Source organism: Diplotaxodon limnothrissa, linkage group LG17 (assembly GCF_057381915.1).
Source record: "Diplotaxodon limnothrissa isolate DT_005_m linkage group LG17, D_limnothrissa_male_GT1.1, whole genome shotgun sequence".
NCBI classification, from domain to species: Eukaryota; Metazoa; Chordata; class Actinopteri; order Cichliformes; family Cichlidae; genus Diplotaxodon; species Diplotaxodon limnothrissa.
In genome coordinates, this window is record NC_140612.1 from 37,846,150 (window position 1) to 37,861,429 (window position 15,280).

Here is a 15,280-nt window from a genome sequence, read left to right on the forward strand (position 1 = left end):
CCATATTTTTCTGTTTCTGCTGTCAGATGAAATGACCATGAAGCAGTGACACAAACACAGCCATTAGGACTAATATAAGCCAGCTGTCACTTTGAAGCCCTTTTTCAACCCTTTTTGCTACTCTGCTCAGCTAAAATACTAATGTTATAACAGCGATGACGTCTGAGAAAGATATCACCATTCACTAAGTTTAGGCAAATGCCTCTGCTGTGATTTCAGCTATATTTATATGTAAAATGATCCTTCTACAAATGGTAGGGACAAAATGTCTTAAGCTTTCTGTTAGCAGCTGACGGCTCGTGGAGGGCAAAAGAGGCAGAAAAGAGGTGCTGCAGTAAAAGTTTTACATTTTTGAACATTAAAGTCTAATTGGGCTACTTTAACCTCCTAGGACCTGCCGTCTACATATGTGGACATCACATTTTGGGTTATTTAGACCAAACTACTCAATTTTGCTCTACATGGGCCTGATATCCACTTATGAGGACATTATACTGCTACTGTTCTTTCAAAATTTTAAATGAATATCCTCATATGTGGCTCTCATTTTTCCTAAAAACAAAAATAAGGTAAAAAAAAAAATCTGGTAATTCTTTGTTTTTACATTCATCGGGCCCCAATATGCCCAAATATCAAAGAGAAATTAAAAATGCATGTCGTGGAAGAGTTTGGGTCTTAGGAGGTTAAACTTTGATTAAAGATTTCTGAAGTTTTAATGAGAATGAAGATTTTAATGTAATCAGGGTTTTTGGGGAGTTGCTACTAGTTGTACTGTAGTTGAAAAATTACATTTTAGTTTTGTGCAGAAGAGAAAAAATCTATTTGTGTCCCCTCCTGAATTCCAAAGGCAGCAGGAAAAGAGGAATACTCGCAACTTTGCAGACACTCACACACACCTTTCTCCACGTTGACAGTGAATCTAATGTCTGTGTCTAATGTCCTCTTGTCTGTGAGTCTAATGAAAGCAGAGTGTGTGGGCGAGCATTTCCACCACGCCTGGGTGCACGCGGTCAACCCTCCTGAGCAACATACATACACAAGCACATGCACAGAGACACACAAACGAGCACACACGATGGCACGAGGCTCGGGCAAGTGCCAAAACACAATACAAGATTACACACAAGGACAGTCTCTCCCTCTCCACCTTTCACTTTCTTCCTCTCACATGCAAATGCACTTTTTTTCCATCTGATTCACTCACACTGAGGGATCATTATCTTTGGCACATTGCAGACACTGAGCAGTGATGGGGCCGTTATCCAAGCAGCGACGAGCACACCCAGCATGTCAATCCTCATTAAAAGACTGCAACCCCCGACTCTCAGCGTGGGCTCGGTGATTGCATAGTCATTGACCTACCCTCCTTTGATGTAGTCCAGGAAGGTGACTTCAGTGTCCACCAGGAATGACAGGAGGGTTACCTGTAGGTGATAACACCTCAGTCAGCCCAAGCACTGTCGATGATGTAACAAAGTTATTCTGTCTGACACAATAAGAGTGCCATATTTCAAATCTAGTTCAGAAATCATTCCTTACTGTTCCAGAGTTGAGGTATTTTTTCTTCTTTCCTTTCTTCTTTGGATTTACCACCTAAAGAAAGAGCACATTTTCTCCATTAAATTCAAATATACTTTGTAAATCCATCCCTTAATTTGAGTGTCGTTTATAAGTTTAGAAATGGTAACGTGTTTTAAGTACTTTTGCTTTTTTTAAAAAAAACAACAACACAAAGTTGTCATATTGTCTAGTGCCAGACTGATATAGGATTTTTTAGATAGATAACGATATTTGGCGATTTAGGCGTCAGTTTTGGATGAGCAGGCGACTAAATGCCACATAGCTGAGAGGAGCCGGCCCTTTGCTGCATGTCTTTCCTTCCACTTTCCTGTCAATCTTCACTGTATCTGAGTAATAAAGCCACGTCCCATTTATATTCAACAGTGTTTTAGCAGATAAAGGTGAAAGGCTTAAACGTGAATTGAGCTGCGGTTCGGGGAAGGCCTCAAAGGGGACTGGCAGATCCCCATGTACTACATAGAAGTGAAGAAGTTAAAGAATTGAAAAGGGGAGAGAGGGAGGGTGGGGCACGTAAACGAGAATAAACAGCTTGTAGGACTGGGGGAACCTGTATAGATGAGAACCACATCTCAACACTTTTCAGCATAATTTATTACTGGTTGCTGGATCCTACACACGGCTGCAGTTTTTCAGCTGCCACACACAAACACCAATAACAACAACAACAGGAACCAATTCATCTGTTTTAAGCTGGCGAGGCAGCACACCGCGCCCCCCCCGCCACAGATATCAATAGATCAGCAAACAGCTAATATCATCCCACTACTAAATCAGTCAAGCTTTAATGGTTACACCTTGTAAGCAAACAGTAGCAGATACAGAGCAATGTTAACATTACTTAAAAATAATGTTTCCAGCCCTCTGATAAAAGTAGGCATAATAACTTCTCGCCAACTCCTGGTGGAATTATCCGGCTCTTCAGTTGCTAAATCTGGTAAGAGCTCCATTATACTCAGCAGCTATTTTTTAAATATTATTTTTAACTTCATCTGTGCACCATCTCCTCCTGTGAAAGTAACATGCAATGGACATTTAGAGCTTCTTCTCCAAAAATAATTTAGTGTCACAGCCAAAAATACTGTTAAACTATCTCAACAGAGTTTTGGGAAATAAAGGAGCTGATAATTCTCTTTTGGTGCATTCCTACAAAGCTTCCTCAAATATGACTGCTCATAAAAATACTCAATAGTCTACTGCATGTGACTTACACAAAGGTCAAGGGAGATGTCTTCACTTTATGTCAGGTTCGACGGTGCCCCGACCGGCGACCTGTGTGTGTGTGTGTGTGTGTGTGTGTGTGTTTGTTCTCCCGCTCTGTTTTTGTCTCCGTTGTAGTTGTTACGCGGTTGCGTAGCAACGGGAGATGTCCGACCCGGAAGTTCCGCCACTCTGAGTGGTCCCACCTGCAACTGATTCCTCGCCAGCTGCTGCCAATCATCCACCATTGTGACAGAACTATTTAATGGTGTGGCTGAGTGACAGACAGCGCTGGAGTATTCCACCAAGCCGGGTAGTGACTCGAATTCAGCGAGTGTTAGACAAACGTTTGATAGCGGAGGGAGGCTAACCGCATCTGTTTGCCTTTTTTCCAGGCTACGAGTGAGACGGAGATACGAGAGGAGAGACGTCACTGTTTACGAAAGTCGTATGGACACACGAGGGGAGCACGGAAGGGACTTAGCACTATGGATTACTTTGGATTTGCTTCACTGTAAATAAAGACACTGTTCAATCTTAACGAGCGATCCGCGTCTGGGTTCTCTTACTCATCACTCCCGTAACACTTTATATGCAAACATAACAACATCCTTCAGTGTAATACCAATTAGATTCTGTAAAATTAAAGCATGCTTGGCCCTAAATGCTTCAGTTTGTGGGGATAATATGTGATAGCTGAGGTGGCTTTGCAGTATACTTCATATCCCCTTCATCGGTCCTCAGATACTTCCTTCCCTAAACCAGCAGCTACCATGCTAGGACCATTCAGAGACTTGTGTGATGAGGGGACCAGACACAACCTCCTTTTGAATGCCAAACAGTGGATATTAAATCTGAGCTTTATGGTCTAATTTAGCTGTGCCAAGGTTAAACAGGAAGACAGAAGGCCTCGGGGAAACAACATACAAATGTGTGGATTTATGCATTTCTCCTTGGTTCACTTTGGACTGGCACCCGCAAGGACGCATTTGGCTCTGGAGGTGAATTGAAATGTGATTGTGACACAAATACACACAGAGACACACAAACAAAATGCATTTAACACTGCAAAGTCTTTGTCTCGCTTGCTGCAAGTCGAGGATTAAGCAGTACCACGAAAAAGGCCAGAAATCCCAAAATGACGTGTGTGTGTGTGTGTGTGTGTGTGTGTGTGTGTGTGTGTGTGTGTGCGCGCACATCTGAGGACTATTAGGCAAACAGCAGCTGTTTAAAATGAGACTCCCCTGTGTGCGTTCTTCTCTGTGTGGTGCCCTGTTAATCAAGAAATGTTGACTCTTCCTGGGAGAAGACAAGCCAGCGATCCATCATAACTGTCAGAGATTGTGTGTCTGTGTGTGTGTCACAGACAGCCAGGCAGAATGGAAAGGAGTTTCGGCTTAGTTTTGGTTCACTCTGCCAGGAGAAATTATTTTATTATTATTATTTACACTTTTCAAATTTTTCAAGCAAGTAATTTCCCCAATTATTTCTCCACATAATATATGTGGCCATATGGTTCAGTACTTTTTATGTGTACCAAACAATCTCAATCCTCCTATTTTATTGCAAAGATATTTTTCGATATTTGCTGTTGAATTGCCTCTCAGTATTACTCAGGATGAAAGGCTGCAGTTGTAATAGAAACTTTTGTGTTTGGCAGCATCCAACAGTAAATTATGGTCAGAGGTTACCTTGTTTAGGTGTAGGCTATTAGCTTTATGACTACAGGATGAACTTTGATATGTGTTTAAAAAGAAAAGGCTTTTAACAGTGGGTTTATAAAGCACGTAAGTTAATGTAAACTGTAAAACTCACTAGAAGATTCAGCTCCTGGTCTACTCTTTCTGCTCTTTCTTGAATTTTACACTAGCTTTGTAACTGACTATATATCATAAATGTCAGTAACATTTGCAGTTCCTAATCCTTCATATTGTGTATGCAGTAAAATGAAGATTGCCCTTACAGTTAGACAAACAGAAATTCGATGCTTATTGTTTTGATCTGCTATTAGTTCTTAACGCCTCAAGTCAAAGCGCCTTGTTTTTACTTACTTACTTACTTACTTTTAAAGGCATTTGCTCTATTATAATTGAACCAACCAACAAAACTTGCATTTTCATCTTTGGTGAGTGAAATTTTGCTTTTTTATTTGAATGTTTGCACTAATTAAACAGTATCTGTGCACCTTGCTAACCATGATAGCTAGCATTAGCTCATAAATTAGCACTTCACCCTCTCATCTCAATGTCATCATTTTTTGCAACAGCACAAATATAGTGATAGATATAATGCTGAACTTAAGGCTTCAAAATGGCGTGCGATATATACCATCTACTGCAAAGTTCATGCTATCAGCAACAACATCAACTGTATCTGTGAAAATCTGTAGCTTCAAATTACTGGCTTTATTAAAACTGGCTTAGAGTCAGTCCCTTCTTCATTTTTCCCTAACACTTACGATACATTTTGACTTCAGTGAAAGCCAAATTCAGAAAACATAATTGTACTCTTTCAGTGTATTGACTGAGGCTGCAGTTCCTCTGGAACTGATGGGGAGTGTGTACACCTACGACTGCTTTAGTCTAACCTTACAAAATTGTCACTTAAAAGTCTGGTAACTAGATCTGCTCAAAGGAAGATTCAGCTTGTTTTAACATTCAATATCCTGTGTTTGAGACAGCTGGCATTATTACTGTGAAATCATTCATGTTCACTAGACTAAAATTTTAGCAATGGCTAAGATTATATAAATGCTTAAGCTAACATAGTGTAACTAATGTTATATCTTGTAGAACCATTAGTAGGAAACTTGGTAGAACGTTAACACTTTCTGTTCTGTACAGTTGTTTCTCTTTTTTACTGTTTACATTATTTAAAGTTCAGTGTATTTTTTGCAGTACAAAATTGAGCATTGAGAATGCTGTAAATGTCCTTGGATTGGAACTAATTACATTTTTGGTATCATGACATCACACACAGGTTAAACTTCAGCAGAAAGGTTCCAGACAAAAAAAACCCCCCAAAACACACTGTAAAACCTGTACACTGGTCTCCATAGGAGCTTCAGCTTTGAATTTAAATACACTAACATTCCTATACATGCAGGAAAAACTCACCTCATAGACGTTGAACTGGCTCTGTCCTCTGGATAGTTCTCTGTAGCTGGTGCTAAATTCTCCAATAAAGTCATGACTACAAACAGAAATGAAGAAGAAAGGAGACAAGAAAGAGAGCTTGAAAAAACTTCAATCTTGTCAATTAATTTTAATGTAATTTTTCTAGTTTCTAATCCAGAGATCATTAAAAAGCCAAAAAACCTAAAAAAAAACCTAAAAAAAAAAAAAAAAAAAAAAAAAAAAGGCAAAAGAAGTTGTCGTCTTGTGATTTAACAAGATTCCATTTTATGTTTGAAGTTTTTAAATCAACATGAAATGATAAGAATCCCAGAAAAAAAAACAACATCATATACACCTCAGAGTAGGGCTGGGCGATATGACCCAAAATTCATATCTCGATATTTTTTAGCTGGATGGCGATATAAGATATATATCTCGATATTTTTTTTAAAGCCATAAGTTAAGAACAAAAAGAGAGTTCTTAGTCACACTGTGTCCCAGATGTCACACGGGCACTTTTATTTACATACAGCATAGATGTACATGAAGAAATTACTCAAAAATAAATTATCAGCATTTATTAAATAATCATGGTCCATAAATAAAAGAAAACAATGTTGTTTTTGTGCATAACAAAAAGCTCACAATTGTGCAGTCAAAATGTAAACTAATAGACGCTGAGCATAATAACAAAGAGACAGATTTCAGAGCTGCACCACGTCTCTGAACAGGTGCCATTTATGGTCCTTATACACACACAGTACGTATCACTCCGCGAGGCTCCTCCCCGGTAGCCGTAATCCTCCGACATCAAGCGGTGCAGCTCCGTAGCTTAGCAAAGTCATATTAAAACATTTTTTGACAGATTGCTGAGCGCTGTGTACCACATTAAATCGGTTTGTGGTCAGCAAGCACAACCAGAATTCATACATAAGGCGCGCTGTCGATTTTTGAGAAAATGAAAGGATTTTAGGCCGTGCAGCTCCTCCGGGCTGCATGTCGTTAGCGCGGTTAGCTCGTTAGCGCGGTTAGCTCGCTAACACGTTGACGCCGTCCAGCCCCACGCACGGTAACTCGCTAACGGAGATTTTCCGCTTTCATCTTGTCATTGCCTGCAGGTGAAGCTATGGGGGAGGGGGAGTTGTGTTCAGTGAAGGAGAGGCGAGGCAGAGTAACGTTGCGTAGAGACAAAAGTGGACGAAAGAGAGGCAAACCTGCGGCTCCACAAGTATAATTATAACGTAACATAGACTATATCGATATAAACGATATTGTCACATCTTATATCTCGTATGAAAAAATATCGATATTTTTAAAAAACTCGATATATCGCCCAGCCCTACCTCAGAGCAACAATTAGGAGGTTTGTTGTTACGGAGGATTAAAGCAGGATTAAAGCACTTCATGGACAAAAATCACTGCCAGCATTTCTTCCCCACTGAAAAAGATACACCAACACACTATGGCTCAGATTAGGAGTGACACTGAATAGATTCCAAAGTACAAAGAATAGAGAAATAACTCCCTGTTAAACTACAGCTTGACAAATGTTGCTGCGTTTTCTTTCTGTCTGAATGCCAGCAGCCAGAATCCAGACTCGTCATTAAGCAGTCAATCGCTGACGATCGTGTACTCAGCTTTCTTACCTACTGAAAACATAGACTTCTGTTAATTATGTGTGACTTAGGGATTAACTGGGTGCAGGAAGCTGACATGTTGAATGTTAACGCAATCAAGACACGAAGTAATAAGGAGAGGCACTGCTGTCTGTTTATCAGTGATTGCTAGCACTGAGGTTATCAGCGCATATCAGATTAATATCTGTACAATAAGCCCTGAAAGCCTTACAGTCACACTCAGCAGTTCTGGAAAACTATCCTGAAAAATGTAAAAATGCAGAGCTTTAACAGTTATTACTTTGATCTTTTCTGTCTTGTTCCTGATCAACTGCTTGTGCAGAACACCTTATTAGATATTGATTTGTACCCCACCTTTACACCAATTAAGATAATCTGAGCCCAGTTAATCACCTTAGACGACCATATTAAAATGCTCAGCTTAACAGAAGAAATAAACAAGCTTGCAGCTTGAGAAGGAATCAAAAGCTATAGCTATTTTCTACAGTGGCCCTGAGAGGCCAAACGGACTGCAACTTAAGAAAACACCAGCAATAAGAAAAATGCTGCAAAAGCAAACAAAACACAACGGAAATAGGAAAAAGCACAGGGAAGTGTTTCTGGGGAGACAATAACCCGACGGACCAGTTGCAGGAACCAAAATATGGTAGTCGTGTTTTATCATGATTCATTTATTACTGATAACGGATTTTTAGGCTAATAGTTAAGCTAACACGCTTACCTTTCATCTTTTCTTTCCTCATAAAATCGATAGATCCTCCAATTCTTTTAAGTGTCTCCCGATGCAATTCTTAGCATATTTTGGTTCCTGCAACTGGTCCGTCGGGTTATTGTCTCCCCAGAAACACTTCCCTTGTGCTTTTGGAAATCTGTTGTTTCCTATTTCCGTTGTGTTTTGTGGGCTTTTGCAGCATTTTTCTTATTGCCAGTGTTTTAAGTTGCAGTCCGTTTGGCCTCTCAGGGCCACCATCATTTTCCCCTCTCATAACAACTTTATGGAGGTGGAAATGTGTTCATAACTCATCTTAACATTAGGAACATCCAACTTAGACTGTCTGCAGTCACTCTCAGACCGACTGGCAAATGTTTGCAAATAATTAAGAACAATAATTAACAGAAAGCAAAAGATAGCAGACTGACTCCAGCTTATTGCCATTTTATCGCATTTTATCACTTTGAAAATAGCAACTGGCTGCGAGTGGCTGCAGACCTGTTGCTATTTTCAAAGCAACGATTTCAAAGGAAAAAGGATTGACGTTCACTGCAAAATGTAACAATAAATGTGGTCATCTCGTGGTCTCCAACCACTGTTGTCTCTAGTATGATTGTTGCCATGGTACAGGGTCGTGTGACCCAGTGTTTGAGTTTTAGCGTATTTTGTTATTAATTTGTGTTCTAGTTTCAGTTTAGTTTATCTAATTTCTACGATGCCTACGTTGCTGTTCTAGTCGTTTGTTTGTGGATCGTTTTGTGTCTTCTCCCCTGTTTTAAGTCTCCCTGTTTTGTGTGTCTACCTGTCATGTTTCATGTCTCTGTGGTTCTTGTTGTCAAGTTCGTGGCATGTCTGCGTCTTGTCATGTTTCCTGTTTATTTTGAAAGTCTTGTTTCCATGTTCTATGTGCTTAGTTTATGTTCATTCTTGTCAGCTGTTTCCTCATGTGTCTCTACCTCCCTGATCTCCTCATTTGTGTATTTAAGTCCTCTTTCTTCCTGTGTTCAGTGTCACGTTGTCGGTGTAACCTTCCCAGTTATGTCTCGTCGTCGTCACAGTTTTCACGGTTCTCATAGTCACAGTCATAGACTTAGTCTTCAGTGTCATAGCTTAATCACTGTTTCATAGTCTTGTACAGTAATTAGTATCATAGGTTTTCATAGTGTGTTTTCCAGTTTAGTTGTCTTCCCTGCACTCGTCTTTGCTTTTGTTTTGCCTTCTGACATCAGCTATAAAAGGCTCGGTTTTTGTTTAAAGTTCGGTCCCATCTCCTCGCCCGTGTCTGCTCTTGGGTCCACCTCACTCACACTCCACACATGACAATTGTAGCATTACACAACTACATATCCCTGAAAAAAATTCAGTCCAACAGGCCTTGAAGTTTGTACCATTTGAAAATGTTCATGTAATATAAACAGCAAAAATACATGTCTGTAAATCTGATTTTAAAAGCAATAGCAGCAGCACAGGAATGCCAGCATTTATTATTTTAGCTGTAGAGTATTTACACCTTACGTGAGCTGAGTGAAGTGAGCTTCTGGAGCCTGTAATGTAAAAGCTTACACGACAGATGACTTGTTACTATAAGTATTTACCTGCCGTCTCTGTCCCAGTCGTACACCTCGATCTTGATTGTTCTGTTAGGGGAGGAGCAGATTAGAATCAGGTTAACAAAACAACTTTTTCTGCTGGTGTGCAGCTAAATTTTATACTCCTGGAGGCATTAAAATGCTTATTTGCACCATGCAACATATTTAAAAAGTAAGACACAATGTTGCAAAATGATGAAGTACACCGAGACCAGAAGAATGCCAATTTCTTTCTTCAATGTCATGGAGCTTTTAGTGGAAGCAGATCCATTCTGCAGCTTATCTTTATTCCAACACACTGTTTGCCTGTCACTGTACACCTCATCTCCAAATACATCTATTTTCTGCATCCTATTGTAGCTTATGAGGAAGCTGGTAGAAAAATAAATAAAAACAGAACAGTCTGCAGGAGGCAGATAATGCTGCGCTATCATGCCATCAACTAATATCTGCAATATGAGGGTTATTTCTGCCTGATAAAAGGGAGTGACACATGGAGGGTGTGTGTGTTTGTGTGTGGTGGGGCATAGAACAAACAGCAAATTAAAACAGAGGAAGCAAAAAACACTCTGCTGGAGAGAATGAGTACTCATATAATCCCAGTCGATTAAGGCTGTTGTTTTCACAGTGAAAAGCAGTTTGGGAGCACGCATGCTGTACCACTTTCTAAACTTGCAGTATCTAATTGGAAATCAAAGCCAAAGCTGCACTTTTTCCATCCTTTTTATCTCCCAGTATGAGAAAGAGTGGAAATGCAAACCATCATTAATGGGCCTTAGAGCTGCTTAGTGAGACAGATGGACATTAAAGGAAAGAAAGCTGTAAAGATAAGGAGTGGGAATGGGCTGTCTGATAATGATGAGCACTCTGATGATGAGTGTGTTTCCTGGCTGGCGTAACGTTGTCTCCTGGAGAGGTACAAGTACGTGCTGATCTGTCTGGCATAAGTGTATTTTCATGTGTTTATATAGGCGGGTGTCTTATTAAGTCGGTGTTGTGCCACAGCTCAGCAGGAAACATCCTGTCACGGTGAGCTTTGATGATGTGATGAGAAACTGACAGCAGTTTCACAGCCTCAATGTACATGTTTGTGTGTGTGTGTGTGCTTGAGTGAGAGTGAGCAAGTGATTGCAGGCCGACCACAGCATCTATGCACAGACAGACACAGTTCCCTATTGTTTGCCAGCCTGAGCTCCCCGTTATCTATTTTCCCAGACTGTAGAAACACACACTCGACTCCTGCGTGTCTGTGTTTCTGTGTGCGAGTCCACTGAGCTTCCTGACTTTTCTATTGATAAGGCACGCTGTGTCTCACCTCATCCAGTAAGCTTACTGGACCAAACTTCAGATCGATGCTGCTGTCTGTTAGTTTAGCTATGTTAAACCCTGTTGTGTGCCCTTTTCCCACACAGCTGCTGTCGACGCAGGAGACGGGACTCACATGGCTGTCATAAGAGAGGCACACACTTTTATCTGCTTTAATCTGCTTTCTCACTTGGACTTCTGCTGAGATGTAAAGTAAAACAGATGTTGCACAACAAATAATTACACATAGCGATGTTTCTTTAAGATATTCGAGGATATTATGCAAAAATGTGTCAGCTTTGTCTTTATGCCTAAATTGTAAAACTTCTAAAGGGGACCTATAATGTTCCTCCTTATATTCGGGCATATATTTACTACTAATATGGTGTAGATATTAGTGGGCAGCACGGTGACACGGTCGGGGTCTTTCTGTGTGGAGTTTGCATGTTCTCCCCGTGTTTGCGTGGGTTCTCCCCGGGTACTCTGGCTTCCTCCCACAGTCCAAAGACATGCAGTTAATGGGGGTAGGTTAATTGATCAATCTAAATTGCCCATAGTTGTGCATTTGGAAGTGAATGTGAGTGCGAATGGTTGTCTGTCTCTCCCTGCGACAGACTGGCGGCCCATCCAGGGTGTACCCCGCCTCTCGCCCTATGACAGTTGGGACAGGCTCCAGCGCCCCCTGTGACCCTGAAAAGGATAAGCGGAAGCGGATGGATGGATGGATATTAGTAGTTCAGGGTGCTGCAAATGCTCAGTTTCAGTTTTTCTCCTCTTGGCTGTGCATGAGTTTGGTGAGAAAGATTTCCCTAACATGCTCATCTTTGGCAAAGTTCACAATTTCTTAAAAGAAAGCTGAATGAAATGCTGGGTAGGCTTTTAAGAAGAGGACTTAAAACAGCTTGTTTAAAGATTCAGAGGCCTTGAGACCCACTAGTCCTCTAGAGAAAAATGTATCTCCAACTGGTGGGTGAGTAGTTGCTGGCTGTCACCAACAGGGTGATTGCTGTGATGATCCCAGTTGTTGCTTTAGTTGCTTACAAATTGCCACAGTCACCCAAGCTTTATATAGAAGACACCGTCAGCAAAGTGATAGTTACAAAATCTGAAGCAAAGCAGAAAATGAGACATTTTACCTTCAAAGCAAAAGCTTTGCTTTACTACTACAGTTTTAAAGCTTTCATTGCACTGATGATTCACCTGGTGACTCCAAATGCAATCAAAGTAATCCCCTGAAAGTTTTCGGTGCATCACTGTAAACCACTTTGTGACCAATTTCACACTAGCCGCTGACAGCAACCTCCAGCAATGCACACTTTTCCCTAAAATCAGTGTTTATCAGCAGATCACTGACATTTCTCTAAGCCTGCATCCTGTGGATTTAGCGGCTGCCAGCAATTATTCACCGACTGATCAGGAAATACACATTTTCCTCTAGTGACCACTGGTTGCCAGATACTTGCAAGCAGTTCTCTAGGCCTGTGTGACAGGAACAAGACATTACATTAGATGCTTAAAGCTGTCCCTTCCCTGCAGAGTTGCTTTGATTCAAACAGATTACATCAACATGAGCAATGTCATTGCTTGCCTGAAATTTTAACAAACAGCTAACCAAAATATGTAGATATCTTAAGGAGTGGACTCATACATTTTTGCCTCCGGTCGAATAAGTATTCTTGCCATTTGTTCAAATAAGCTCATCTTTAACCGGTTAGGCCCCCAGGGTTTTCTGAGCTTTCTGCTCGAAAATGAAATGCCCAAATTAAATGGAGTATTTCTCTGCAAGTACGAACTCCATGTATACAATGTTGGTATCAAAATAAAGCTAATACCTGTGGAATTTTATCAGAGGTGTAAATATTACTGCAGATGTTACTATGTCAAAGGTACTGTGACTCAAACATAGAACAATTTTAATTTCCATCGCCTAATTTTTAAAAGTATTTTCTAGCATATAACACCTTTGAAAATATGCTTTGATGCACATTTAACTCCAACAAATCACGTAACTGTTTGGTGTCTTTGCTTTTTCTGGTGGTTGTAGAAATGGTTTATATAAGATTCAGATGTTTCTGTGGATGCTACACACGTCGAGACTTATATTTCTGACCTTGTGTTATAACTGATTAATTGCGATCTCGTCCCTTTTGCCCCCGGTACTGAGGTGCTTAACTAGTTAAACTGTTTCATCGCCAGTTTTTTTGCAAAGAAATCTAAAGAGAAAACAAACATCAGTTTCTAAATCAATGGAAAAAACAATAAGATCAGATATTTTGTAACATATAGTGTGTGTGAGTGTGTGTGGGGACTGAATTGTACAAACTAAATGCTGGGGGCAGACAATGAAGAAATGCTGCTCTCTGGATCTTTGCTTCACTTAATCCTGGTATGACAAAACCATTTCTAGCAGTCTGTTTCTTGTGCATTGACCCCACTAAACTAAATATAAACCCGACCACCAGAAAATAATATGTTCTTTCTTCCAAAGCGACTATGAAGCATATTTCTAAAAGCATTGTTTGGATGACACATCAGTCACAGGCTTCATTTAGAAGTCAAACCGCTACGCTGCTTTCAAATGTATAAACATGCACCGACTTTGATGAAGTAATCTTACTATAAAACATGACAGCCAAACACTTTTCCAGAGGAAAACTAAATCATGCATCTACACTCATCAACTTTTCCCTCCTGCTGAAACTGACAAATGTAATATTTAAGCTTGGCAGCTGCAAACAGTATCATGCATTATTCATTCACACTGTACTCAATTTAACAAATGCTAATTTCCTTGCAAAATACAGTAAATATATTTTCACTGTCACATTTATTTACATCAATTTCAGGATTATTTCCAAAACATGGCTTACAGTAAGAGACCTCACAAATTAATCATAATGAAAACGCTCTATGATGGGCAGCTTCTGTGATTTAAAATGAACCCTAATAAAAAAGTGACACAATAATTGACGCTAATTAACCCCCTATAGATAATATTGTTCTAAAATAAGCAGATGGGAGAGAAAGTAAGGCACAGACACCCATGTAATGTTTTAGCGCTACGCAGCCTGAAGAGGCCATCAGACACTGAAATCATCAGAGGTGCATGTATTACTGAAAATGGCATTTTTGAGTGCCTTTCGTACTGAAAAGAACTCCCCTGGATGATTCAGATGGCCGTCTTGGTCGCTGCATTGTACTTAACCTGCCATAATAGCTGCTGTCTAAAAAAAGAGACATACCTGTCATAATCACCGTTGCAAAGAGCTCGAACAGGGATTTTAAAAGCCTGCCAAACAGGGTTCAGTGTATTCTTCACCACCTCTGTCTTATGGCAGATGGTAAACCTGCAGAGACAACAAGGAGGAGAGGCAGTGAGGAAAGTGCAACACTGTAAAGCCAAAACAGCTTAATGGTGTTTGTCCGAGTAGTATTTCCTGGCTTTGGTTTACTGCTGCTATCACTGCTAGACCAATAAGTTCTATTCCTTACTACATATATGACGGAAGTACCAAGATAAAGAAAATGGATAAAAAGAAGACTGATTTCCATTATTCTGCTAATTTATTTACACTGGTGTCATTTCAGCTCAGCAGGAGAGTCATTACAGGTTACCAGATAGTGCTGTCATTTACGGTCATGCTACTTTTTCCTTTTTTTGCTCTCGGGCTCACTTTGAGCTCACCTGCACACATCTCACATGTGAAGTGGAGCTGACAAGACGCAGGTGAAGTGAGGATAACATTAATCGAGTGGATGACCTGTTATGTTGAGAGCAACCGAGAGGCAGAAAAACGGAGAAGGAGGAGGTTTGCAGTTAGTTTGCAGAAACACTAAGAAAAGCTGCTGGCGTTGCAGCCACCCAGTCCCTCCACACTGTTCTTGGCTTCCTCCACGCTACGGTAGCTCTTCCTCTAGCAGCTGGGGCGCTGCTGCAAAAGTGTGGCGAGCACAGAACTGAGATGTATAGATCAGCCCCATTGTAACTGACTGTCCCAATTTACCTTGTCAGACGGGGCATCTCTATCTCCAAGATTTTGCACTAACTGGACGTCACATGTATTTCGTACATGTTAGTGAAATGTAGCATAGGGATGACTGTTGGAGTTTCCAAGTTTGTTGCTCAGAAACCCCAAAATAAAA

At 40.4% G+C, this 15,280-nt stretch overlaps 1 protein-coding gene across 1 annotated transcript in view; it reads right to left on the reverse strand.

The window, feature by feature from the left end:
* Positions 1-15,280, reverse strand: part of LOC146615391 (copine-8) — a 105,873-nt gene that overhangs the window by 27,395 nt on the left and 63,198 nt on the right. Inside the window, exons 9-13 of the mRNA XM_085376694.1 lie at positions 14,380-14,484; positions 9,839-9,880; positions 5,895-5,970; positions 1,540-1,593; positions 1,363-1,424 (exon numbers count right to left, since the gene is read on the reverse strand). Coding sequence (XP_085232820.1) covers positions 1,363-1,424; positions 1,540-1,593; positions 5,895-5,970; positions 9,839-9,880; positions 14,380-14,484 — 339 coding nt within the window. The remainder of the gene's footprint in view (positions 1-1,362; positions 1,425-1,539; positions 1,594-5,894; positions 5,971-9,838; positions 9,881-14,379; positions 14,485-15,280) is intronic.